At 41.4% G+C, this 27,865-nt stretch overlaps 2 protein-coding genes across 2 annotated transcripts in view; both read left to right on the forward strand.

The window, feature by feature from the left end:
* The window catches only part of LOC122557091 (sodium- and chloride-dependent neutral and basic amino acid transporter B(0+)-like), a 93,174-nt gene extending 71,516 nt beyond the window's left edge, over positions 1 to 21,658 (forward strand). Inside the window, 7 exon segments of the mRNA XM_087992230.1 lie at positions 6,975 to 7,100; positions 9,604 to 9,722; positions 10,039 to 10,138; positions 10,890 to 10,999; positions 12,849 to 13,019; positions 15,267 to 15,374; positions 19,860 to 21,658. Of these exon segments, the coding sequence (XP_087848356.1) occupies positions 6,975 to 7,100; positions 9,604 to 9,722; positions 10,039 to 10,138; positions 10,890 to 10,999; positions 12,849 to 13,019; positions 15,267 to 15,374; positions 19,860 to 19,874 (749 nt within the window). The 3' untranslated portion in view covers positions 19,875 to 21,658.
* A 204-nt stretch (positions 21,659 to 21,862) lies between these two features.
* LOC122557086 (sodium- and chloride-dependent neutral and basic amino acid transporter B(0+)-like) overlaps positions 21,863 to 27,865 on the forward strand; it is a 57,692-nt gene continuing 51,689 nt past the window's right edge. Inside the window, exon 1 of the mRNA XM_087992237.1 lies at positions 21,863 to 22,340. The gene's annotated coding sequence lies outside the window, so the exon portion shown is untranslated. The remainder of the gene's footprint in view (positions 22,341 to 27,865) is intronic.

The raw sequence follows: 27,865 nt of genomic DNA on the forward strand, positions 1-27,865 counted from the left end.
GTCTTTTTTTTTAGATTATATTACATTACAGTGTGGAAACAGGCCCTTCGGCCCAACAAGTCCACACCGACCCGCCGAAGCGCAACCCACCCATACCTCTACATTTACCCCTATACCTAACACTACGGGCAATTTAGCATGGCCAATTCACCTGACCTGTACATCTTTGGACTGTGGGAGGAAACCGGAGCACCCGGAGAAAGCCCACGCAGACACAGGGAGAACGTGCAAACTCCACACAGTCAGTCGCCTGAGGCGGGAATTGAACCCAGGTCTCTGGCGCTGTGAGGCAACAGTGCTAACCACTGTGCCACCGTCTTCTCCGTGCTTTTTCTAAACAAGCATCACTGTGATAACATGTGGCTTACTTCATTACAGTGAAAACTCCTGAGCTTTTTTACTTCTCTTTTCTCCCTCATGGATTTTTGTTTTACCCTGTGCTAAACTATCTGCACTATTTTGATGGTCTCCTTTTCCTTAACCACCTGAGGATTTCTCTTTTCCTCAATTTCTTTCCCTCACAGATTGAAATTGATATTGGAAGTGGAACTTTGATTTATGAACCATCTCACAATCATCTGCCATTTCTGCTACTAATCTGCCAGTCTCAACTCTCTGCTTTTCCACATTCGTTCTCACTACTTCAGGAAGTGAATTTTTGATCCCCTCTAAAATAATCGTTTCTCAAAGAGCATCATATTGACCAGGTTTCCTCCTCCAATTCCTAAAATGTTGTCTTCTGGTCCTAGCTCAAATGCAATTAAAATGGCTTTTTTTCACCAGCACATACTCCCCAGATTCCTTCTCTGATAGTGATGCAAATACCTCACTGGTTCTACTTACCGACTTTGTTTGGATCAAGAATAGCCACGTGGTCACTGGCCATTTCAAATGTTTAACCACTTTTTCAATTGAAATGAAATGAAAAAGGCTTCTGCATCCTTCTCGTCAAATTTAGACAATATTAACCAGATCCCCACTGGGCCTTTGATCAGGATGGACTGCTCTCCACCACTGTCCTCATCACTATTCCTACCTTTCATCTCTTCCTCTGCCATTTCAGGTCAACTTTGAGTTTTCAGTTCCAATGTCTGAAGTTCAAAAGTTTGCCCTTTCCTTACAGACACAGGCAATCCCAACTACATCTGTTTAATGGCCATTCTGAAAGCTTTGCCTTGCCGTCTTTCTGTACAACTCCCAAAATAACCTCTTCTTACTGCCCGGAAGCTCCTGGTGACTCAAAGAGCCATCATTACACAAGGCACACCCTTTTTAAACTAACTGAATTCAACAAACTATCTTTGAGTCCAATAGTTGTATTCACATTAGAGATTTTGATCCCGACGAGATCCAATTTGTTTTGAATTGGACCAAACTCTGTCAAAATATTACGAAGATAGTCTACACCTTGTGTTTTTTCTTATTTTAAAGGTAAATGCCAGGCATTGCTTTCCGGATGCAATTCGAATGGTCAATCTACGGGTCTTGAAACAAAATACACACTTTATTCATATGCTATAGTTAAAATACAACAATGAAAGAAGAAATCGGGACAACTCCATTGGAAAACTTAAGAGTCATAGAGTCATAGAGATGTACAGCATGGAAACAGACCCTTCGGTCCAATCTGTCCATGCCGACCAGATATCCCTACCCAATCTAGTCCCACCTGCCAGCACCCGGCCCATATCCCTCCAAATCCTTCCTATTCATATACCCATCCTAAATACCTTTTAAATGTTGCAATTGTACCAGCCTCCACCACTTCCTCTGGCAGCTCATTCCACACACGTACCACCCTCTGCGTGAAAAAGTTGCCCCTTCGGTGCCTTTTATATCTTTCCCCTCTCGCCCTAAACCTATGCCCTCTAGTTCTGGATTCCCTGACCCCAGGGAAAAGACTTTGTCTATTTATCCTATCCATGCCCCTCATAATTTTGTAAACGTCTATAAGATCACCCCTCACTAAACAGAAACTGTCCCTATGTAGTAAGATCCCATAAAGGTACCCTTGGAAATAGTAAATTCAGTAAATCAATGGACTTTAATGCAATTCTAGCAGCAGGAAGAGAACATCTCCTCCACCATCAGCCACCAACCCCCTCGCCAGATTGTATCTTTAACAGCGAGTGACAAAACAGCTTCCATATCCAGGTTCAAGAGCCCAGCAATTGCCTCAGAGAAACTAAAGCAAAACTCCTGGTTCATTGGGAGTTTGACCCCACCCATTCAGGCTGCTTCTTTTGTTCCAACTAAAAAATAATCCACAACCCCTCAATCTGTTCATTTTATTAGCTTTGAGCAAACTGCTCTGTATCAACCTTTCTTCATTGAAAGAAAAGGAGAAAATACACCTCTTCAATCCATTGTATTGTCACAAAAGGTAGGAAAACAAGATGAGAAGGGGACATAAGGAGGCTACAAAAAGATAAAGATTAGATCAGTAAGTTGACAAAGAAGTGAAAAATGTAGGAACGGATGAGATTGTCCATTTTGGCAGGAAGAATGCAAAAGAAAAATCTCATCCAATTGGTGAAGGAGTTCTGAGCTCGAAAATGCAGAGGTACCTGTTTGTCTTACTCCATGAATCACAAAAATAGCTAATATGTAGACTAAGCATGTAATTGGCAAAGCTAATAGAATATTATAGTTTATTGTGGGAGGTATTGAACACAAAAAGAGGGAGGTTCTAGTTCAGTTATGCGGGGTATTAGTGAGACTGCCTCTGTCCAGGCAACTTATTTAAGGAGGAGGTAAATGCATTGGAAGCAGTGTGGAGTAATCTTATCAGTCTAATAATGAAACCAATTGGATAGGCTCGGCTTTTATCTGCTGGACTGACCATTTACGATCCCGATGGGTCTTCGTGGAAGAAATCAGAATGATATATCAGATATAAGGGTATGTCTATTTAAATTTTTTTTCCTCTCAAAGAAGATTGAGAGTCTTTGGAACTCTCTTCATGAATACATAGTGGAGACAATGTCTTTCTAAGGTCAAGTTCAATAGATTCTTGTTACATAATGGGTGAAAGGTTATCAGGGTTGTGCAGGAATGTGGATTGAGGTAACAGGCAGGTCAGGCATGATCTATTTGAATAGTGGAGATGGGTCACGGGGCAGAATGGATGACTCCTGCACTTTTTTCACTTGTTCCTATTTGACCAAACCACAACCTCTTTATTCTGTTGGCAAAGTCTGGATCTGATAGTTATAGCTGCAGAACGAACTAAACTGACTTTTACAAATTAGAGGAGATTGATCCTGAAGAGGTTTGGAGTTCCATTAAATATTGTGACGTCTTACAAGAACATTTCGTTAAGTTAGATAAGTGAACTTCTAACTGAAGGGATATAATTTAGGGATCAAAATGTTTTGAGTGGTGGGCTGAGGTGGTTTGTAGGTGGGTATTGTGCAGGTCTCCGGTGAATTGAGTTCTTTTGGTCAAGGTTGCAATGAGGATTTGTTAGCCATTGAATGCTTCAGGCATAAATGGTTCGAAACAACATTGATAAATGACAGTATGATCTAATCTGCAGATTACATCAATGCAAGCAATTTGTGCAATTTAGTTCCTAAGCTCAGTATGATAGCTCTGGCTCTCTAGGCTTCCAGTATGATGATAGGAGTTACGAGTTTTACAAGAGGATTATAAAATTTGAAGGGAAATTGTTCCACTTTTATACGATTCAGTACATTGCCCAGCATATAGTCATGGTACCTCACCAACTTCATTCCAGGTGTGTAAAATGTTTAGTCTGTAAAGTAAAAGGTTGCTCACTTCTCCAACCTGTTAGTCTTGACATGTTTCCATAATCCTAGCTTCCATGATGGCCTTGCATGTCAGGTTGTGGCAGTCTTGGAAGCAGCCTGTGTCCTAGCTGCAGAAATTCGTAACTCTAGCCATCTTCATGGATGCTTCGTCTAAGGGCAGAAGTAGAGATGTCTACTATTGATCACAGAATTTCAGCACTATTTGTGACTCCTCAGTCCTGATTCTGTTCTGGTTTGACCTGATAAATTAAACTAACATTTACAGAAAACAATTGCCAGGCAATGACCATCTCAAAACTAGAGGACCTGGATGTTAAACATACATAATTTTGAAGCTGGAAGGGCAGGTTGAGATAGTGGTTGCAAGAAAGTAAGTAGGATCTGTGCTTTATGAATAGAAAACTGCTATGGTCACAACTGGACATTTGGAAAGACTTTATGAAGCATTATTGGAAGATGCGAAGGCATGAGAGAGCATACTGATAAAATGTATAGAAATTGATTCCAGGGTGAAGGAACTTGAGTAACATGGATCGATTGGCGAAACACAGGCTGCTCTTCTTGAGGAAGAGAAGATTAACAGAATACTTGATCAGTATATTCCAAATCATGAGGGGTTTGGACAGATTGAATAGTGAAAAATTGTTCTTATTGGTGTAAGGATGAAGAACCAGAGGTCACCAATACACAGCAGATGGCAAAAGAAGTAATGGTGGCATGAGGAAAAGATATCTGCGTAGTGAGTGTTTAGAATCTGGAAGGCACTGCTTGAGAGAACAGTGGAGAAAGATTAAGAGAATTGGCTCATTACCTGAAGAGCAATAACTTCCATGCCTGTGGGTAAATGGTAAGGAAGTGTGGCCAAGATAGATTGCTCTTCCAGATATGATGGACTGTGTGGCTTCCTTGTGTGTTGCAACCAGTGAAGACATTGGTAACATTAAGTGGGGACTAATGCGCAGAAGTTCTTAAATATCATTCCCACTTTCCTCTGTTCCTGATGACTGTGGTGTTAATTTACATGGATGTTGTGTGAAACTACCATGAGTTTTCAAAGTTTGACAAAAGTACCAGTAAAGTGATAGCTTTAGTTACAATCAAGTGATTTTAGACCATTACTCAACTGAGTAATGGTCACTTACTGGATGGAGGTGATTAAAGAAAACCACCACATGGAGGGTTAGGGATGAAAATGTATCAGGAGTGGGTTTGCATATTAGGGAGTTACTGGGTGAGTATATAAATCCCTGAAGCTAGCAAAAGTCAAAGCATGGGCTATAATAATGGAATGAGCTGTTGTAATCACAGGGGTACTTGTAGGATAGTCATGAAATTTGAAAGGAAAATAAGTTGTGTTGGACCAACCTGTCTTTAACTTGGGGAATTGGCTACGCTTTAAGAAAGAGCTTCAGGAGTTTTCTTGAGGCATTTTGTTCAGCAGTCTGAATAACTGCAAATTAGTTGATCAGCTACAAGATTTCCAACAAGATGAGACTGAAAGGATAATATGGATTTTATCATCAAGTCTTGATCGGGATTAAGTGTAACTGGTTGACAAGGGTGGGGATTTGAGGAATTGATGAGTCAACTTTTTTTGAGATATTATTTGGAGGTAAACTCACTTGGGGTATTTGTGTCAGCTCTTCCTGCACAACATCCATATTCTTGGAGTCATAATCTGGGAATTAATCCAAGTACTGATTCTCCCACTGCTTTCGCGGTGTGTTTCAGTCACCTACATGCGCAGGACATTTTGTCTCTATGCATCAAGACATTCCGTGCACTCTCTAAACTCCTGTACTTTCTATGGAATGTTAAACTATTACTGGGAACTAATGCAGAGGTGATGGTCTTTTTAAACATCACTTTGTGCCGTAATAATAAACCTGACCATTGAGGAGCAGGTCTCTCTCGAAGTAGAATTAAACACTTCCAAGCAAGGCAACTGTTGATGGACATGGTTGTTAATGCTGACTGCCCAATGTGATCGAGAGTAACACAGCTCCACGTAAGTGAGCTGGCTGCTACACAATGAACAGAAATGGGTGATCTGAGTATGCTTCAGCTGTATTTAAAATTGAGTCCAAGATTTTAGTCTTGCTCACAAAAAAATTGTTGAGTTCAGAATTAGTCTCAATTAATTTTTTTTGATCACTATAAAGTCACAGAGTATTAGAGCTGTATGGCATGGAAATAGACACTTTGGTCCAACTTGTCCATGCTGACCAGATATCCAAAATTCGTCTATTTGCCCATTTGCCAGCATTTGGCTCACATCCCTCTAAACCCTTACTATTCATATACCCATCCCATTGCCTTTTAAATATTGTAATTGTATCAGTCTCCACTATTTCCTCTGGCAGCTCAGTCCATACACACATCACCTTCTGTGTGAAAATCCCGTGGGTCTATTTTAAATCTTTCCCCTCTCATCTTAAACCTATGCCCTCTAGTACTGGATTCTTTTCACCTCAGGGAAAAGACATTGCCTATTCAACCTATCCATGTCCCTCATAATTTTATGAATCTCTATCAGGTCATCCTCAGCCTCTGATGCTCCAGGAAATATAGCCCAGACTATTCAGTCTTTCCCCCCTCCCTTGCTCAAACCCTCCAACCCTGGCAAAATCCTTGTAAATCTTTTCTGAACCTTTTTCAAGTTTCACAACATCCTTCTTATAGCAGGGAGACCAGAACTGAATGTAGTATTCCAAAATTGGTCTAACCAATGACCTCCCAACTCCTATATTCAATAAAGGCAAGCATATCAAATGCCTTCTTCACTGTCATATCTACCGATAACTCCACTTTCAAGGAATTATGAACTTGTGCTCCAAGGTCTGTTTGTTCAGCAACACCCCCCAGGATCTTCCCATTAAGTGCATAAATCCTGCCCTGATTTGCCTTCCCAAAATGCAGTAGCTCACATTTGTTTAAATTAAACTATATCTGCCACTCCTTGGCCTGAAACATGCACACTTTGAAGCTAACATTTTGGAAATGTCTCTACAGCTCAAATCTGGCACAGAATTAATGGTATTACCCAAAAGTGTCCCAAGATGATTTAATAAAGGGAAAATGTCACAACGGTCACTCTTTTGAGAGTGGTCTCCTGGTACATTGTTGGTTGAAGTAGAAGGACCTTTATTCTTTCCTTGCAGCACAATTACTTTTACCATATCACATGTATCCACCATTTAGGTTTTGGTTTGGCTTTTATTGCGTATCCGGAGATTGCTGCGCAGTTGCCGTGGGCACCTTTATGGTCCATTTTATTTTTCCTCATGCTGGTCACATTGGCAATCGACACTCTGTTTACAGCATTAGGTAAGAACGACATTTTTTAATCATCCACTTTCTGGTTTTGAAATACAGAAGAAGTTGATAAACTACTCTCGATGAATGTTCTTTGGCCTTGTGTTTCAATTCTCTACTCAACATTGTAGTGGAGAATGGGGCTGCTTTAAATGAGCTAACAGCTACATTAAAATTCAGAGGAAATCACCACAACATTTAGAAAAACTCGCAGAATAATTCCTGTGTTTTGTAAACCTGAAAATTTATTGCAAAACTTTTACCAGAACAATAAAGTTCATACAAATTGTAGGAGGTCACTAAGCTCACTGCAGATAGCTGTTCCACTGTTCCTTTATAAACAGCTTTTAGCTATCCAAATTGAATTTTCTTATGCTTTTCATGTATCTTTTCTTATTTTTCCTTTTCCCATTTTTATTCAATTTCCTTTTGGACCATATAATGGCATAGTTTGTTTTTAACAAGATACATAGCTCTCTTCAGGAAATATCCCATCATGCCACGCTCACCTCAATAGGAAGTGCCAAGAATTATATTGTTTTTACTCCTGGGAAGAATTGGTGTGATTTTGAATTCAGGTCTGTTGTGTCCAGGTACAGATTGGAGGTAGCCTGTGGTCTGCCCAGTTTTGAGATAGACCCTTTAAAAGATTAGCTTGGATCTTTAGGATACATCCCAGTTTTTTTTAATGTACTTTTGGCCCTTTGGGCTCACTCTTTGCCTTCTTAACTGGACCATGCCAATTCAATGCCAATTCATTGTTAAATTTCTGTGTCTTCTTGCTCTTCCAGATGGTATCAGAATTTTATACTGACCCCTCACTGCCTGTGGGATGATTACCTTCTGCAAAGTATGACCCAGAAACCTCTCATCCTGCCTGACCATCCACAGTGACTCCAGTTTTCACACAGACCCAAGAATCCTAGGCTTGAAGTGGAGCAGCAGGAGACATTCTGTACACATGTAATTACTCAAGACAAAGTGTAGTGTCCTGAAGATCCTAAAAGGTGTAGGAATAGCATGTAACAGATCTCAGATGTCCATCCATGATATGAAACCTCCTCACTGCTCCCTCTCAGGATTTATCCCACGTAGTCGCACTCAGTCTCATTCCCATATTGATCTCTCTCAGTTCTCTCCTTAATCCTATCCCAGCTCTCCTCATCTTCCACTACTCTTGTACAGGAACAAAGTAATAATATCCTTGTCTAACACAAGTCAATCAATCTCAGTTTTGAAATTTTCTAATACAATTAATTATTTCACTGATATAATTCTGGTGAAGTTTCACTCGCCTCCTTCAAGTTTAATATAAACCTTCCAGAGGGGCAGAATACAGAACTCAACCCAAACCTCCAGCTGTGGTCAACCCATTGAGATGAAAGATTCTGTTAAACTTTTAGATTATAGGTTGTACGTGGTTGTTACGTTTTTGAGTTTTGTGCCTGCACCCTTGAATCTTCCTTCTTGTCCACACTTCTTATTTTCCTCACCATTTAAAGATTACTGTAATAAATACATCTTCAGTCCAAGGGGGATGATTGAAATTTGCCATATTGAGCTCAACCTACCTCTTTATCTCACTCACTTAATCTAACAATGTCTCTTTTTAATTTCCTGCACAACCTACTGTGCTACCTAATTTAAATGTTAAAAATCACACAACACCAGGTTATAGTCCAACAGGTTTAATTGGGAGTACTAGCTTTCAGAGCACTGCTCCTTCACCAGGTAGTTGTGGAGCAGGATCCTGCTCTGAAAGTTAGTACTTGCAAATAAACCTGTTGGACTATAACCTGCTGTTGTGATTTTTAACCTTGTCCACCCTAGTCCAGCACCAGCACCTCCATGTCATAAGTTAATGTTGTCAGCAAACTTGAATACATGGCTTTACATTTCTTCATTTAAGTAATTGGTGAAAAATGCAAAACCCAGTGTCAGATATTTGTTGAAAACATGAAGTCACATCAAACCAACTGCAGTACTTATCTGTTATTCTTGCTAATCAATTTTTGATGTGTGTCAGAGATATACCTCCTGAAATATACTTACATTTCTCTGAGTGGAATCTTGAGCATATTCAGTTAAATGTCTCTGGAAGTTCATCTGTACTCTTTTATCTATCATGTTAATTCTTGCAAAATGTTCAAATCAGTTTTGTAAGACATGATTTACCCATTAGAAATTTATATTCACTCCCCCAGTCAGGTCATATTTGTCCAGGTTTCAATTGTTTGTCATGGAACTCAGATCCTACGTTGTCAAATCTCTGTTTTTGGGGCAAACATGTTTAACACAAATGAGGCTTGTGATAATATTCAGGTTTGACTGCTGTAAAGGATTGACAGCCTTAGAATCTCTCCAATAATTGACAGTAGACTGATGATAAAATGGAATGTGACTCCATCTGCCCATGTGATCTTCTGAGCTTTGGTACCTCCAGGTTGGGTTTCTGTGGGACTGTGTAAGTTATTAATTAATTACTAATCGCATATAACAATTTTCATTTTCCCAGAAAAAGTCATAACCGTTCTGCTGGACAGGTTTCCCAAATATCTGCGATCGAAGCGCTTTTGTCTGACAATTGGCATTTGCATGTTGTTTTATTTGTTTGGCCTTGTGAGTGTAACCCAGGTAAGTTGCTCTTATAATTTGTTCTGAGTTTTCATGTATTGTTAGATATAACTAGGAAGTCAAAAACCTTAAATTATTTAGAAATAAAGAAAGACTGTGATTTGGTAGCAGTTATTTTACCCTTTGTGTGATAATGTGCAATGATACTGTGGAACTGAGTGACTCTGCTGTTACTAAATACAGAGCCTGAGATCCTAGTCAAGCTCAGATTGTACCTGAATAGAAGCACCACAACTTTTATATCACAAGAATCACCTATTTTGTGTATGAGACCTGCTGTGTTTTCTGAAGAGCTCATGTCTTATTGTAATTTCAGGCTGGAATTTACTGGATACATTTAATTGATCATTTCTGTATTGGATGGGTCCCCATTATAATAACACTGCTGGAACTCATGGGTGTAAGCTGGCTGTATGGTAAGTTGGGAAAGAACTGAAACAATACAAAATAATTCAGATAAAATTGCTGACACACAGATCTTCATTGTTCTTTAGAAGACACATGACAAATTAATTGAATGATATGATTTAAATAGTTCTTCACATGGGAAAACAATAGGATTAAAAGTGCACCCTCCTTGAAGTATTAAAGATCTGTCCTTTAGTAGTTCCAGAGCTTCCTGCACTGACCACACTTCAACACTTCGTATTGCTATGTTACAGCTGGTTGTTGTTCGGGTCAGTTTTGTCTGTTCCTGATAGGAAAACTGTTCAAATATGTTCATCCTAAGTTAAACTGCTGTTTACAACAGAACCCATTCAGTAGCTCCCAGTCATCAAGGCAGGTGGGAGAACAGAACAGCTTTTGTATTTGTGATATTTCCTGTGATCTACTGAAATCCATTTTCTTTTCTTCATCTCTGCACCGGACTCCCTTTGAGGCTCACCCATTCTGATAACAGGGTCTGTCCGTCTCAGCACAGATCAGAAACATGAGCCTTTCTTAGAGACACCTCTTCAGGATGTATACAAACATTGTATTTTCACGATAATTGGGTTGGTGACAGGGAACAAGTTACTCACCTGGTTTGAAATCCCGAGTAATCCCTTCTCTGGTTTAACCTATTCATCAGTGACACCCTGTACAAGATGAACTTCAACAGTAAACAAGCTGCCCCGACGACAGGACAGAGCGAGTGATGGTGTCTCTCTGCTTCCTTGTTCACAGGGACAAACCGATTCATCAAGGACATTGAGATGATGATCGGGGAAAGAAATTGGCTTTTCTGGCTCTGGTGGAGAGTTTGTTGGTTTTTTCTCACTCCATGTTTGATGGCGGTAAGGAGATGTTAGATTACTATTTAGTAAATTATGACTAACTGATTAAAATATCAAATAAATGTCAGTTTGAAACTTGAAAATATCAAATAAATGTCAGTCATTCATAAAGCTAGGAAGACGTTCAGGCGAAAACTCTTTAATCAAGGAACAAATAGAACGTGGAATGTGCGAACACAAGAAGCAGTTCAGGCAAATAGCAAACTTTAGCATTGGTGGAGTTGGTTGAAATTCGTAGACAACAAGGCTTCCTAGATTTCCATATCTTAGTAACATGTCTGTACTGTGGCTCTCCACCTCAGTAGAATGAACACTCTTCTGTGTAAAGAATTGGGAGGAATTGTCAGTTTTCTCCAGAGTCCGTCACAACTCGGAGGAAAGCAGAGAATCAAGGAGTGGGATGTGTTACTGAGCACGGTAAAGGGAAGTTACGGGAGGTAGTCAAGGAGCTTCCACCGATAGGAATGCTATCCAACAAGTCCACTGTCCAGAGGAGTCTTGATTATCCAAATATAATGGGAGGGCAGTATTTCATTCAGATAATTGATTATTTGGTTAACTGATCCAATGCCTCTCCTCTGGGACTCGGAGTTTTCTGAAGTTTCCTTTTTCCTTGCTTTGCCTGCCTTTCTCCCTCTTTCTGTCTCAGGGTTTGTTTCTGAGCAGACACACACTTATGTGTAAGGGACCTGCAGCATTGCTGAGGCCTCTCCCCGCCACTGCTTCACTTCAATGGGATTGACAGAGTGAACACTTGCTATGTCCACTCCCCATTCAGGAGAATGGGCAGCAGCACACTTTGCAACTCCCGCCCCGCCCCTTGCAAACTGCCGGAATGGAGACGGCAGCTGAACTGGACACCAACAGCAAGACTGCTGTTGCCTTTGGGGGGTGAGTATCAAGACAATACACGCACGCAGCCACACACACAGCTTTTTGACAAGTTCCCACTCTGCCTTGTACAGGACAATATTGGAGGGATTATCTGTGAAGTGGTTTAGGGTACACCCCTGTGTAGAACTCCAGGGAAAGTGTAGGAAGAGAGAGAGGGCGGAAGGGTCAGTCTGTTGGAGACGGTGCCTGGGCTCCCATTAATGTCCAGGACTGTTCTCGGCAGCATTTCAGTAAGCCAAATTCACTTTTAATCATTGTAAACAAAAGACACGATCAGTGTTGCTGACTCCTCTTTGATGTAATGTTTCTATTGGGACCTTGAGATCTTCTTTGGATCATCCGAAATTCGGATAATTAATATTCGGATAGTTAAGGTCCCTCTATACCATCTTCACAGGTAGCAAGTACAAAGACTTTTTGCTGAATAGCCAAATTGTTAACCAGGGCACTGTGTAGTAAGAGGTTAGGGGGAATTTATAAACAAAATGCTGCATTCCTAAGGGGTGTGATATCTTGGGGATTGGTTGCATTTTCTACAGTCTTCGACAACTTAGGATGTATGGTGTACCCACAGGAGGCACAACTACATGTTAGTCATTCATAAAGCTAGGAAGAAGTTCAGGCGAAAACTCTTTAATCAAGGAACAAATAGAACGTGGAATGTGCGAACACAAGAAGCAGTTCAGGCAAATAGCAAATATTTAAAGGGAAGCCAGATTGTTACATGAGAGAGAAAGGATGAAAGCTTATACAGATAGAGTTAGAAAGCAGTGGGAGATTGCTTGGAACTTAAACACTCTCTGGGTATTGATCTGTTGGGCTGAATGGCCCATTTTTGATTGTATGTTCTTATGTACTTTTATAACATTTTATTTTCAGTATTGTTCAACAATCAAGGTGAGAGAATCAATCTCATTGTGCTTATGATTTTGTTTTGTGCAATCATTTTAAATAGGTTCTCTTGATCTGGTCCTTGACAACGTTTGCCTCACCAACATATGGACCTGTTGAATACCCTGTCTGGGCAATAGCAGTGGGCTGGTGTATGACCATCTTCTGTATTATGTGGATTCCCATTGTGGCCATAGTGAGAGTTGTCCAAGCTGAGGGCTCCACCTTGTGGCAGGTAAGGAAACATGTTGATAAATTTCAGTGAGGTTTACAGAGATATTTCCTCATGTGGGACAATCTAATGAGGGGTCATAGTTTCAGGATAAGGAGTAGACGATTTACAACAGAGATGAGGAGAAATTACTTTTGTTAAAGAGTCATAAATCTGTGGAATTCAGTGTGTGGTGGATGCTGAGGTATTGAGTATTAAAGTTGATGGGGAGCACAGGAAAGTGGAGTTGAGACAGAGATGAGATCAGCCATGATCATATTAAATGATGGAGCAGGCTTCAGGAGCTGAATAATCCATTTCTGGTTCTTCTGTTCTTATGAATCAGTCTCCCAATTTACACTGCTCCTTCAGCAAGTCAGCAGAAAATTTGAGAAAATAAACAATTATTTATGCTGTTTTGCTGGGTAATCTGTTATGCTTTTGTCTGCTGATTTTGTATTCATGCCATTATTTAAATAGTGTCAATGTGTGCGAATTGAGCGGGATAATATTGTAATGGGCTGAAAACAAGCAAGGTGTGACCAACCCACATTGTTGCTTTCATTCAGGTAACACAAGACCTTCATACTGCCTGTGAATTTAAATGAGTTATTTATTTCTCGGGTTGGAGGAATACGTCAGTTAGATTGATTAGACAACCAGAGCATGGCACAGAATGAAACCAATAGCACAGGCTCAATCAAATCTGTACCCATTCTGATTGTTCATGGAGATCCTGCCTCCTCACCTATTGTCATGTTTGTGGTGTAGCTATCCTTAAGCTGTATGGAAACAATTGTCCTTCACTGTTGGGGAGAAGTGCCTATGGTCTTGTTTTCTCATACTGTACACTGTACCCACCAAAGTCAAGCATGAAGTTGAATGGCTGTACATCTCACCAAGGCGAGCAGCAGTAGCAGGATAGCTGCCTCCTTTTTTCGTTTCTGAGTTTAGCCCAGCATGGAAATACATATATATTCGTGGCAAAGTTTAACCCTTGGTTCCTCATCATGTCCAGAAGCTTTTCTTATATTTTCTATTGTGTTATAGTGTGCAAAATATTTGTTTAAGCTCTTTGCTGTTTTCTCCTTCTCCATTGTAACACTCGTCTCTGTCTGTAATGTGCCTATATTAAATTCCAATAATTATTTCCTGTTTGTCATATCTAGAGAAAAACTTCAGTCATTTTCATATGTCTTGCTGGTTACCTTCCTGACCAATCTCTTACTCCCAATTGTCTGACTTATCATCCTCTGAGTCCTTCGGCCTATCAGCCTTCTGAACAACAGATCAATTTGTACGGCTCCTTTGATCTACTCCTGTCTTCCATTTGTTTGGATTTAAGACTCCCGTCCTCCAGTAAAGTGCTGACAATATGAAATAGAGAAATTCAAGATACTGCCATCATTCCTCCATTAAAGCTCCCATCCCACAATGTTACAGTTAAATTCTTCTGATCACGAAGTCTTAGATTAAGTGCAAGCTGTTTCCCAACTGGTTTGTTGAGATATTGTTTTACAAACTACATTTTAAATATTTGATGAACTTTCCCTCTCCATTGTAACAATGTTCAGACGAGGCTGGAAGAGACATAGATGAGTGGAGATGCAGAGGAATTTGTTCTGACTGTGCTGTGCAGGAGAATGCTGGGGTAGACAGAAAGTGGGACTATCACCTGTAGGTGCTTTGTGATTTACTTTTCCTGTCCTTTCTAGGAGATTAAACCACATGGGGGCTGTTTCCATGTTCTCAGGAGTGTCCTACTGCTGCTCACTACTCCTGCAAACTCCAGCCACAACAAGGCAGCTGGCCACTTGCTCTCTCCATGGGGAGCAATCCCTCCCTTCACCTCGAGTGTTGGGAAATGAGTCAGAATGGGGTGGGATTGAGGGTTGGGGCTGGGGTTTGAAAGCAGCTTTCTCATGTCTTTATGTCATCATTCTTCTGCTTTCCTAAGGAAACTAGGACACAGCCATTCCAACTGTTGCTCAGGTCCCTTTAAATACAGAGCGTTTCATGAACAGTCAGGAGCTGTCACTAGGACTGCGGGACTGGTCAGGAATCCTGGAGCAGGGATGAATTAAACCATCATGACAAAGCCCAGCACTGAAACAATGGGACCACTTGGGCTTCCAAATGTGATTTCCTCATTACATTAAAATCAGGATTAATTCATAAGAAGCAGGATTTTGTTTCCAATTCCCCCAGTTAGAGGCTACGTACCTGGTTAAAATCAGGTAGAAATGTAACATTTTGCTTTTTCCTTCACAGAAGATATCTGCAGCTTGTGCACCAGCCCCTGATTGGGGTCCGTACTTGGAACAACACAGAGGGGAAAGATACAGGAAAAGGCCTGATTCAAGAGATACTTCTTATGGGGTACAGCTTCTAGCGACACCCTAAATGTGAAACTTTCAAGTAAAAATTTATTTTCAGTGGGTAAACAATTGTCCTAAAATCAACCACTATTCTAATGTACTTCCCATTGTTGTTTCAGTGGGGATCCCAAATACGGTTTCACTTTTTTAGTCTGTCTGCTGTACATCTTTAGTTTTCCGGTTAAATCTGTTTGGGTCCTGTCCAGCTGACTGCTTCTGCCTCTCTATTGTTTTCATTTGGCTCTGGTTCAACCTCGGGTTCTCAATCTATTCCTGTGGTATGGCACTATACCCAGAAGCTTCTACTCCCTCCACCACCAAGGCTCAGGAGCGGCAATGCGTACTATATACAGGATACACTGCAGGATTCACCAAAGATCCTCAGACAGCACCTTCCAAACCCATAACCATTACCATCTAGAAGGGCAGTAGACACATGGGAACACCACCATCTTCAAGTTCCCCACTCACCATCCTGACTTGGAAATATATTTTCCGTGTCACTGGGTCAAAATCTTGGAATTCCCTCCCTAAGGACATTGTGGGTCAAAACCCAGCAAGTGGACTTCAGCGGATCAAGAAGGCACCACCTTCTCAAAGGCATCTAGGAACAGGCAATACATGCTGGCCAGCCAGTGACACCCATCACTACAAATGAATATTAAAAAAAACTCTATTAAACTGACAATTTGTTTTCTGCTCACTGTGATCTAAACTTCTTGTGGAGCTCACTCTTTCAGACTCCAATATTGTGTGGACATCAATTCTTTTCAAGTTAACTGCTGATGGCTCTTTCTTTCTCTCTCTCTGAAGTGAATCATGTTTGAAATCAGCTCCTTTGAATCTATCGCTTTCCAGTATATCCTGGTAGACTTACCCCACTTAGATGTTCTATCATGATGCTGCCTGCTCACTCGTGTTGAAGCTGTTGGACACCAAAAAGAGCTGTGTGACCCTGACTGTGTCTTCAATTGTGAGATCATCTGCTCTTACCCCAAATCTGTCCAGCTTCCTATTCATCAGCAAATCAAATATCTGACTGGGAGAATTGCTTCCTTCCTCTGTAGCTTCAGGAGGATTCAGCATGGTGACCCAAGGAAAGAAATATCTGACTAAGTGCATATTGATGCCACTGCTGACACATCCTTGAAAGTACTTAAGCGCTGTTATAAATAAATGTTCATTCACACTGTCTTAAAATGTCTGCTCTGGTATCATTGTTGTTGTTGGATCTGGTTAATTCATACCTATTTGAGAGGTCAGACATCCCAAGGTTGGAATGGCCCTGCAATGCTCATCGTTCACAAGCAGCTCCCCCTTCCTCATCCGAGTGGTAGTCTCAGACTTCATGGATCTTTGCTGACTGCAGCCAAGGTTGACTTTAATTTGGACAACACTGAGGCGTTGAGCAATGCGCAGTGATGATGGTAGGACCCACCCTGCACAGATCACCCACACTTACATGCCCCTTGTGACTGAGAGGATGGGATCTTTGCAGACAATGCTTTGGATGATCTTTCAGCTTTTTGAGAGAGTGCACTGCCACCCAAGGCTGGGAGATGGATAACGGGCAGTTCACATCTCCACTCTCTCCTAGGGCACAGTGAGCCATGCACGAAGCCCTGCCTTTCTGTGTATAAATCCTGTTCTTTCGGATGCTTAATTGAGCAGACTACATGAATTCTGTAACATCAAATAGTCATGTTGCAGGTTAAAAAGAAGGTAGGTCTTTGAATTATTCCCAACATGCTACATTATCATGAGGCAAAAACAGAAAATGCTGAAGAAACTCACCAGGTTTGGCAGCATCTATGGGGAGAAAACAGATTTAACGCTTCCAGTCTGGTCACCCTTCATCAGAACTGTAACTAGCATGAGGGACTGAGAGACACATGAGGCCATTTGCTGACTGAAGCCTTAAAACCCACCCAACCTCAGTATCTTGTAACGTTCATGTCCCCTCATCACTGCCTGCTGCTTTCTCCTGAACGGTGAGATGGATCTGTAAAGTACAGATAATTTAAAGTAGGGTCCCTTGAAGAAACCACACACAGTCAGTTGGATATTCAGCAACAGAAAAATTCAAGGACTGCAGAAATAACCAAGTCCACATCAGAGAATCTCTCCAGTACAGAAAGAGACCATTCAGCCCAAACTTATCTTCCAAACAGCATCCCATCCAGAGCCAAGCCTATCCCTGTAATCCAACATTTCCCATGGCTAATCCACTCTAGCTCATACATCCCTGGACACTACAGGATAATTTAGCATGGCCAATCCTGATAACCCCTTAACATCTTTGGACTATTGGAGGAAACCAGAGTGTCCTGAGGAAACCCATGCAGACACTGGGAAAACATGCAAACTCCACACTGGACAATCTCACAAGATTGAAATGGAACCCAGGCCCCTGGCACCATGAGGCAGCAGTGTTAATGTAGCCACTGTGCCACCCCTGTGGGCCAATCCCAGGACTGCCCGTAATAAAATCAAGAAGAAGTTATTCATTGAAAGGATGTTCAAACCCAGCTCATTATTCCTGAAGTGTGTCTTATTCAGGTTCTGTCCGGCCCTTTGCACTTGATGGGGCATAGCTCTGTCATTGTCTCTTGGCTGGTCCTGATTGTCAATTTAACCACCAGAAAGTTGCTCTCGAGGCTCTGTTATATCCAGGACATTCCCCACTTTGTCACCTGCAGTTGTAAAGGGTATCGCACACCACAGTGATGCAGCATCCAACCCTTTCTGGGCTATCCTGCAGTTAGATTAGATTAGATTCCTTACAGTGTGGAAACAAGCCCTTCGGCCCAACAAGTCCACACCGACCCTCCGAAGAGCAGCCCACCCAGACCCATTCCCCTACATTTACCCCTAACTAATGCACCTAACACTACGGACAATTTAGCATGGCCAATTCATCTAACTTGCACATCTTTGGACTGTGGGAGGAAACCGGAGCACCCGGAGGAAACCCACTCAGAGACTGGGAGAATGTGCAAACTCCACACAAACAGTTGCCCGAGACTATCTATTAGACCCCTCCATTCAGGAAAACCTTATCATGGGGAGGCCTATTGTCTGTTCCACTCGGCCCTGGTAGAAGAATGAACAGCATTGTATCTCTATTGTGCATCAGTGTGAAAGTTTAGTAAAGATGCCTAGAGCTATGGTTAGAGGTGGTCGGCCTTGCTTCCCAGCATCCATCCCTGCATTACCTGAGGAATGAACCAGGAACCTGTGAGTTCTCTGGTATGTGTACATCGTGGCGGTTCCATGTTATCTAGTTTGCACTTCCAGGATCTGGCAGCTGTGGTCACAACGGAGCTGGACCTTGATGGACTCTGGGTTGGTGAACTCTGCAGGTTGGGTGATGGGGTCCCTCTCAATGTAAGGTATGGTACCATGCATCTGGTGGAAGCCAGTGATAGGTGACAAATGCACGGTCCAAGCTGTGTCACTCTCCTTGACGAGGCTCAAGGATATTTCCTGCAGTTTGTTGTGACATTAAATATCAAAATCAAGGTTTCCCTCATTGCTCTAAGGTGGCAGTCTGAGTGCTCAGATCATTAGTAAGAGCCAGCATATTCTCAGTTACCTGCTGTGTTGGATGTTCCATTGCAGGTTAACTCTCTGTCCATCAGAGCTAATGCCTGAGACATTATGCCAATCAATCCAGGGATGAACTCTTTCAATGTAACTCTGGTGGTGAAAAGTGCTGCCAGAAAAGTTGACAGAACTTCAAATCAGTCTCTGCATCTACACTGACTGGGCAAAGGCTGGAAAGGCCCAGACCATCTAATAGGAACCCACCACTACTGTCTTTATGTGCAACACACCTTCTTGCTCACTTGAGATGTGTGACTCACCAGATCATAAGCCAACACCTTTCCTTGTTGGCCTCACTGAGCTGTGTGTATGAGTCCTGTGATGCTGTTTCTTCAGAGTGAGTGACCTCCTTTCAAAAGTCTTCATCGACCTGAGCACCAACTCCTGTGGCAAGCTGGAAGGGCATTCGGGAGATGAAGCAAAATTTAGAAGATGAAGCAAGGATTCCAACACATCATATTTCAATGACAGACAGTAACTCAATGTGAGTCAGTGCTGTTTACCACAGACTGGTGTTGCGGAGCAAAGCGCAAAGCTTGCCTTGAATTTAGAACCAAAGTTACTGGTTTAAATCTGAAATCTCTTAGAGATAGCAATAAGACCATTAGATATGGAAGCAGAATTAGGCCATTCAGCCCATTGAATCTGCTCTTCCATTCAACCAAGGCAGGGCTAATAATGTCAGTTAACGCCACTGCTGCATGCCAAGTGAGATCAGCCAATTAAGTAATGGACTGGTTGGACCAAAGGGTCTGCTTCCAAGCTGTATGACTCTGATTCTGTGACTTAACTTGTTTGTCGAATTGCTTGATAAAGTGCTTTTAATTTACCTCCCCATTGCTCCCTGCACCCTTTTTATTTCTCTGTCTGCAACCTCAAGCTGACCGGAGGTTGAAAAACCACAAGAGAGGGGTGAGTTTTTAAAGCATTCAAGGCTGAATCCCACAGGGAAAGCATCAGTTCATGAAATGGAAAACGGGGCAGGTATGAGATGAGTGGTGGCCTTGGTAAGTAAAATCAGGTGAGTAACTTTACTGTTCATTTTGTAAAGTAAGATCTGGTTTAAGAGTATTCAATGATGAAGGAAATAGGTAAGAAAGTAAACAAAAGAGAGTAAGTTAAGGGAGATAGTGGTAATGACATTAGAATAGTAAAACAGAACTGTCTAATCCTCTGGCATTCAAATCCTACCATCAGATAAGTTTAATTGCGAGATCTCGCTTACCGAGTTATTTTGAGTGACTATTGTCAATTGTTATAAAAACACATCTGACTCACTAATGTTCTTCAGGAAAGGTAATTTTCCGCCTTTACTGAGTCTCTCCCATCCTGGCCTGGTCAGGTCCACGCCCCCTACAACCCACCCTTCCATCCTGGCACCTTCCCCTGCCACTGCAGGAATTGCAAAACTTGCGCCCACACCTCCTCCCTCACCTCCATCCAAGGCCCTAAAAGGCCCTGCACATCCACCAATATCATTTATTGTATCCGTTGCTCCCGATGCGGTCTCCTCTATATTGGGGAGACTGGACGCCTCCTAGCAGAGCGCTTTAGGGAACATCTCCGGGACACCCACACCAATCAATCACACCGCCCTGTGACCCAACATTTCATCTGCCCCTCCCACTCTGCCGAGGACATGGAGGTCCTGGGCCTCTTTCAGCGCCGCTCCCTCACCACCAGATGCCTGGAGGAAGAACGCCTCATCTTCTGCCTTGGAAGACTTCAACCCCAGGCCATCAATGTGGACTTCAACAGTTTTCTCATTTCCCCTTCCCCCACCTCACCATAGTTCCAAACTTCCAGCTCAGCACTGTCCCCATGACGTCCTACCTGCCTATCTTCTTTTCCACCTATCCACTCCACCCTCCTCCCTGACCTCTCACCTTCATTCCCCCCCCCCCCCCCCCCACCCCACATACCTATTGTACTCTATGCTACTTTCTCCCCACCCCCACCTTCTTCCAGCTTATCTCTCCACCTGTCAGGCTCTCTGCCTTTATTCCTGATGAAGGGCTTTTGTCCAAAACGTTGATTTCACTGCTCCTCGGATGCTGCCTGAACTGCTGTGCTCTTCCAGCACCACTAATCCAGAACCATGCCCAAATATGAGCCCAGTTCCACAATAATGTGGTTGATTAGTTCATAACCAGCTCCAAACTTTTTTAGCCAAGCACTCACTTCAAGGGCAATCGGGATGAACAACAATTGCTGGTCTTGACAGTTATGTCCACATCCCATGAAAGAATCTATAGCTTAGCATCACACTCTGGACACATCATGGAACTGTACTGCTGCCTTGGTACACTGAGCCTCCATCTGTGCAAGTCAAGATTATGTCAAATATATCTGTAATTTTTCAATTCTGATCCACATAGAACTCCATTAACCAATGGAGCTGAAACAGACTGATACAGGGCATTATCATATCACTTCACAGCAGTGAGTCAGGAAACTCAGAAGATTGATGCAGATACAATGTCTGGGTCAAAATGCTGTGGAAAAGTAAATTGCTAACACTTCCAGATTCTCAATTTACTATTGGCATCAGAGACACGAAAGGGTCAAAAAGTTAAAATTCAGACTATAATTACTATATAAATAGAGCAGAAGAAGTCTTTCTGCAGTAGTTGTAAGGAACTCAAATTGCCTAGATCATTTATCAGTTTAAGGAGCAACTTCCATTATTTTAGTGAACAAAGTTAAAAGTCACAGAACACCAGATTGTAGTTCAACAAGTTTATTTGGAAGCACTAGATTTCAGCGTGCTGTTCATTTATCAGGAACTTGATGAAGAAGCAGTGCTTTGAAAGCTAGTGCTTCCAAATAAACCTGTTGGATTATAACCTGGTGTTGTGTGATTTTTAACATTGTCCACCCCAGTCCAGCACTGGCTTCTCCACATCATATTTTAGTGAATGCATGGAGGGTTTGGCTTTGCCTTGTTTTTTGATATATGTACAGCTGTAATGTACTGTCCCCTTTAAAAATTGATCTGCAGCCAAAACTGTAAATGCACTTGGATACTGAATGCTCAGACAATGATGTACACAACAGCTATTTGGAATATTGAATCCATGAATAGCTTAAATATTCTGGGATCTTAGTTAAACCCATAACCTGTGTAAGCAGAGTTGCACGCACTTTAAATTACACACGAAAGAGTCACTGTACTTTGCATTGCATTTAGACTGTTTCAGAATTCTATCACTTACTTAACCATAGTACTGTAACACTGTCTTCTTCAAGCATACATTTAGTAACAGAAGAATCTTTCATCAGTGACCAAATGGACAAAAGAGAATTGGCTTTATCTGGGTTCTCACAGACTTACCATCAAACACATGCTCCAAAGCACATGGTAAGTATTTATCAAACATTAAACAGTAGCCTCAAGCAGAACCCTGTGAGGTATCGATAATTTGGGGGTATTAGTTGTTGTGAATTGCAGAGCTTCTTTGAGGGTTCAGTTTACAAACTGATTCCTGGCAAATGGGGAACAGTTGCATTGTTTATTCTGTGAGTAGAAAAGTATCATTTACTTTTGTTCCAAATCAACCATTATCCACTCCAAACCCATTGACTCACACCTTTACCTGGACTATTCATCCTCACACCCTCCATCCTGGTAAGGACTCAATCCCATTCTCCAAGTTATTCCATCTCTGGTAAATCGATTGTAATGCTGCTACCTTGATACAGGGGCAACTCAGAAATGTCCACCCTTTTCCTCTGGTGCAGCTGAAGTTAATAGGGCACTTAGCCATATTAGAGGAGAAAGTGAGGACTGCAGATGCTGGAGTTCAGAGCTGAAAATGTGTTGCTGGAAAAGCGCAACAGGTCAGACAGCATCCAAGGAGCAGGAGAATCGACGTTTCGGGCATAAGCCCTTCTTCAGGAATTCCTGAAGAAGAGCTTATGCCCGAAACGTTGATTCTCCTGTTCCTTGGATGCTGCCTGACCTGCTGCACTTTTCCAGCAGCACATTTTCAGCACTTAGCCATATTAGACCCATTTCCCACACTTCACTCAATTTAGTCTGTTGTATTTGCTGTTCACAATGTAATCTCTTCTACACTGGGGGAGACAAGTCGCAGAGCGGATCACCACCTCGTGCAACATATTCAACACAGTTCTAATGTTATCTGTCATTCTGGATGGTGCACAGTGGATTTGAATTGTTTTGTTCCAAAGTTATTCATAACTTCCTTAAATAATTTTGATGTAAAGTTTGACCCTTGATTCGATTGTATTTCTGTGGGTAGTCTGTGTCTCGTTAGAAAAAAGAGTAATTCATCCACAATCCTTTTCACCGTGATATTGCACAATGGAATGTCTTTTGGAAATCCAGTAGCCGCATCCATTATGGTCAACAAATACTGATTTTCATATTTCATTTAGGTAGGGCCCTAAGCAATCAATTAAAACTCTTGTAAAAGGTTTCACAAATGGGGGAATGGGTAATAAGGATGTTGGTTTTATCACTGCCTGAGGTTTTCCGATTAACTGACATATATGACATGTCTGGCAAAAGTCAACCACATTCAAATACAGTCCAGCCAATAAAAATGTTTTTGCATTTTGGCTTGAGTTTTCCTTACCCACAAATTCCCCCCTCCTGATAATTTATGTGCTACCTGCAACATCTCCTTTCTATAACCCATCGATAATAGAGCTAACATCTCCATTTCCTCATTAAACTTCATTTTTATGATAGTAATATTCTGGGATAAACTTATTCTTCTTCTGTATATACTTTTTGATACAACTGCTTTAGTTTTTAATCTTTCTGTCATAATTCAGATAATTTCTCTGAACTTAAAATATCCACTTTGTCCTCCACCTGTTCTTGTTTTTTTCTTTACCATTATCCTTATCCTTCCTCTTTTTGATTCCTCCTCCTGTTTCCACTTGCAGCTTTGTGACCTTGATATCATAGTTAGGAGAAATCCCAGGTTATACTTCATGTAACACCTTAGTGCCTGATTTTCCCTGGCTTTTCAACCACAGTAGGCATCACACCCACCTGTGATCCAGCTAGATGATTACCAGGGATAAACTGTATCCCTGGAACTGAGAATTTCTTTATTGCTCCCATCATCACTTCACCACTTCACACCACATTCTCCACCCTCACTTTATATAATCATAGAATCCCTACAGTGTGGAAACAGGCCATTTGGCCCAACAAGTCCACATCAACCCTCGAAAGAGTAACCCATCCAGACCCATTCCTTACCCTATTATTCTCCGTGTCCCCTAACTCATGCACCTAATGTACACATCCCTGTACACAATAAGCAATTTAGCACAGCCAATTCACCTAGCCTGCACATCTTTGGACATTGGGAGGAAACCAGAGCACGTGGAGAATGGAACACTCTTCTCACCATGAATTCCACACATGATGACCATTTCTGGCAGTATTCCTACTAAAGTACATATCTCCTCAACTGTCACCATCAAAGATTGACTTGCTCCTGTATCTCTTAAAATCTGAATTTCTTTTACTGTTCCTGCTGGCATACATGAGTTAAACCTTACCATGCAAATAAATTCTTTAAAGAGATCTGACACTTCCTTCTCAACCAATTCCTGATCAGGTTGTAATATCTTTCCATATTATTAGCTTCCACTGTGCTTGCCTGTACCACTTCAACAAAACTCACTTGTTTATCCTGTTTTCCCGCATCTGTCTTCTCAGTGATTTTTTTCTAAATAAGCAACACTGTGACTTCATGTCGCCAACTTCATTACAGTGAAAACTCCTGCGTTTTTTTAGTTCTCTTTCGCCCTCAGGGATTTCCTTTTTTCCTTGTGGTAAACTATCTTTACTCTCTTCAATGTTATCTCCTTTTCTCTTTTCCCTAATTTATATCCCTCACAGATTGAAATTGATATTGGAAGCCAAACTTGTTGTCTTTATGCTTCTGGTACTAGCTCGTGTGCATTTAAGATGGCTTTTTTCACCTCATTGTACTCCCCAGGTGCCTTCTCTGATAGTGATTCAAATACCTCACTGACTGTACCTATCAACTTTGTTTAGATCAATAATACCCACATGGTCACCGGCCATTTCAAATGTTGAAACACTTTCTCAAATGAAATGTAAAAGGCTTCTACATCCTTATCATCAAATTTAGACATCACTTGGACATACTTAAACAGATTCCCACTGGGCCTTTGGCTACAATGGGATTGCTCTCCATCTCTGTCCTCTTCACAACTCCTACCTTTCAATTCTACCTCCACCATTTTAAGTCGACTTTGAGTTTTCAGTTCCAACCTCTGAAGTTCAAAAGCTCTCTCTTTCTCTCTTTCTCTCTTTCTTCTCTCTGTTTGTCCCTTTCATTGCTCGGGCCTTCCTTTCCTTTTCTTCTGGTTCTGCTTTTAATCATAATACAAAGTGTTTCATTTCCTTTTCTCTTCCTTTTTGTTTTGCATCTAACTCAAGCTGCTTCCTTTTTAATTGAATTTCGCCATTTCAGTGGTATTCCTGGCAATTGTAAGTGCTGTGCGATTGCCACACTTTTTTCCCTTTCCCCACAGACTCAGGTAACCCAAGTTCTAGGTTGTTTGCTCATTGCCTTGATCACTTTCTGTAAAACTCCCAAAGTGACTTCTTCCACCCCCAGGATACTCTTAGTAACTGAAAGAGCCATTACTATACAAAGCATCCTATACTTAAGTCAACCAAATGCAACACCTGAAATTAAAACACCAACACTCACCATTGCTTTTGAATCCAATTATCCTGAATCCAATTAGAGATATTGTTCCTGATAGGCACCCTTAATTTGTTATGGGCCAGACCAAACCCCCTCAAAATATTTTTAAAAATAGCCCAGACCTTGACTTTTCCTTATTTTAAAGGCATGTGTTGCGTTCTAGATGCAATTTGATGGGTCAAACTACCAGTCTTGAAGCAAAGCACACTTTATTCATACACTATCATTAAAATACAACAAAAGAAACATGTAATTGGAATAAATTATCTCTTTTGGAAAATTTAACTGAATAACAACTTAATTAACTACTAAACAGTAACTGTGCCAATATAGTAACATCCCATAAACAAAGGTGAATTCAATAAAATAGATTGTCTCATGCAATTCTAGCAGCAGGAAGAGAACTCCCAGCTTTTAGCTGTAATAGAGAGAGGAGAAACAGCTTCAGGACCCCAACAACTGCTATTAATAAAATAAAACAAAAAGACCTGGTTCTTTGGGAGCATGACCCACCGATTTGGCTATTCCTGTTGTTCCAACTTTTAAAAATACTCATGGCCTCAGTAGCTGTTAACTTTCTTGACTTTAAGGAAACTGCTGTGTACGTCTGTCTCAACCTTTCTTCAGAAAAGAAAACAGAACAAAATGCACCCCTTAAAGCCATAGTATCATCACAGTAGGTAGCAAAATGAGCTGAGAAAGGGACACAAGGAGGCGATAAAAAGATATACATAGGATACGTGAGTAGATAAAGATGTGGCAAATGGGGTGTAATGTGGAAATATGAGATTGTCCATTTTGATAAGAAGAATAGAGAAGAAGCATCTCATTTAAATGATGGTGTAGTTCTGAGTTCTAAAATGCGGAGGTATTTTGCTGTCTTACTGCATGAACCACAAAAACAACTAACATGCAGAATTAACATGTATATAGCAAAGCTAACAGAATGTTATAGTTTATTGTGGGGTGTATTGAATTCCAACGGAGGTAGGTTATAGTTCAGTTATGTAGGGCATTAGTGAGACTGCCTGTGTCCAGACAACTTATTTAAGGAGGAAGTAAATGCATTGGAATCAATGTAGAGTAAACTTATCAGTCTACTACCTGGAATGTGTACGATAGCTTCGTAGAATCCCTAAAGTGTGGAAACAGGCCCTTCGGCCCAACAAGTCCACACTGGCCCTCCAAAGATTAACCAACCCAGACCCATTCCCCTACTATCATATATCTACCACTGAATAATGCACCTAACCTACACAGCCCTAGACATTATGGGCAGTTTAGCTGAGCCAATCCACCTAACTTGCACATCTTTGGATTGTGGGAGGAAACCAGAGCACCCAGAGGAAACCCGCAGAGACATGGGAGAATGTACAAACTCCACACAGACAATCGCCCGAGGCTGGAATTGAACCCAGGTCCCTGGCAGCTGTGCTAACCACTGAGCCACCATGCCACCCTGAAAGCAATTGGACAGGCTAGTGTTGTATCTGCTGGACTGACATATTTAAGATCCCGATAGGTCTTCATGGAAGAAATTAGAACTGTGTCTTAGAAATAAGGTTTGCCCATTTAAAACATGTGTTTTTTTTTCGCTCTGACAGAGGATTGAGAGTCTTTGGAACTCTCTTCATGAATATGTGGTGGAGACATTGACTTTGCATACTTTCTAAGGTCAAGTTCAATAGATTCTTGTTAAGTAATGGGTGAAAGGGTTATCAGGGTTGCACAGGAATGTGGATTGAGGTAACAGGCAAATCAGGCTTGATCTAGTTGAATGGTGGAGATGGGTCACGGACAGAATGGATGATTCCTGCACCTTTTTCACATGTTCCTATTTCACCAAACTACAACCTTTCTATTCTGTTGGCAAAGTCTGGATCCAATTGTTATAACTGCAGAATAAACTAAACTGACTTTCACAAATTAGAGGAGATTGGTCCTGAAGAGGTTTGGAGTTCCATTAAATATTGTGACGTCTTCAAAGAAGATTTTGCCAATTCAATTAAGTGAACGTCCGACTGAGGGGTTATAATTTAAGAGTCAAAATGTTTTGAGTCGTGGATTGGGATGGTTTGTAGGTGGGTATTGTGCAGGTCTCAGATTAACTGAGTTATTTTGGTCAAGGTTGCAATGAGGATTTGTTAGTAAAACAATA

This window comes from Chiloscyllium plagiosum, unplaced genomic scaffold (genome assembly GCF_037043375.1).
Source record: "Chiloscyllium plagiosum isolate Xiang-an unplaced genomic scaffold, Cpla_swu_hap1 HiC_scaffold_11, whole genome shotgun sequence".
Classification (NCBI taxonomy): Eukaryota; Metazoa; Chordata; class Chondrichthyes; order Orectolobiformes; family Hemiscylliidae; genus Chiloscyllium; species Chiloscyllium plagiosum.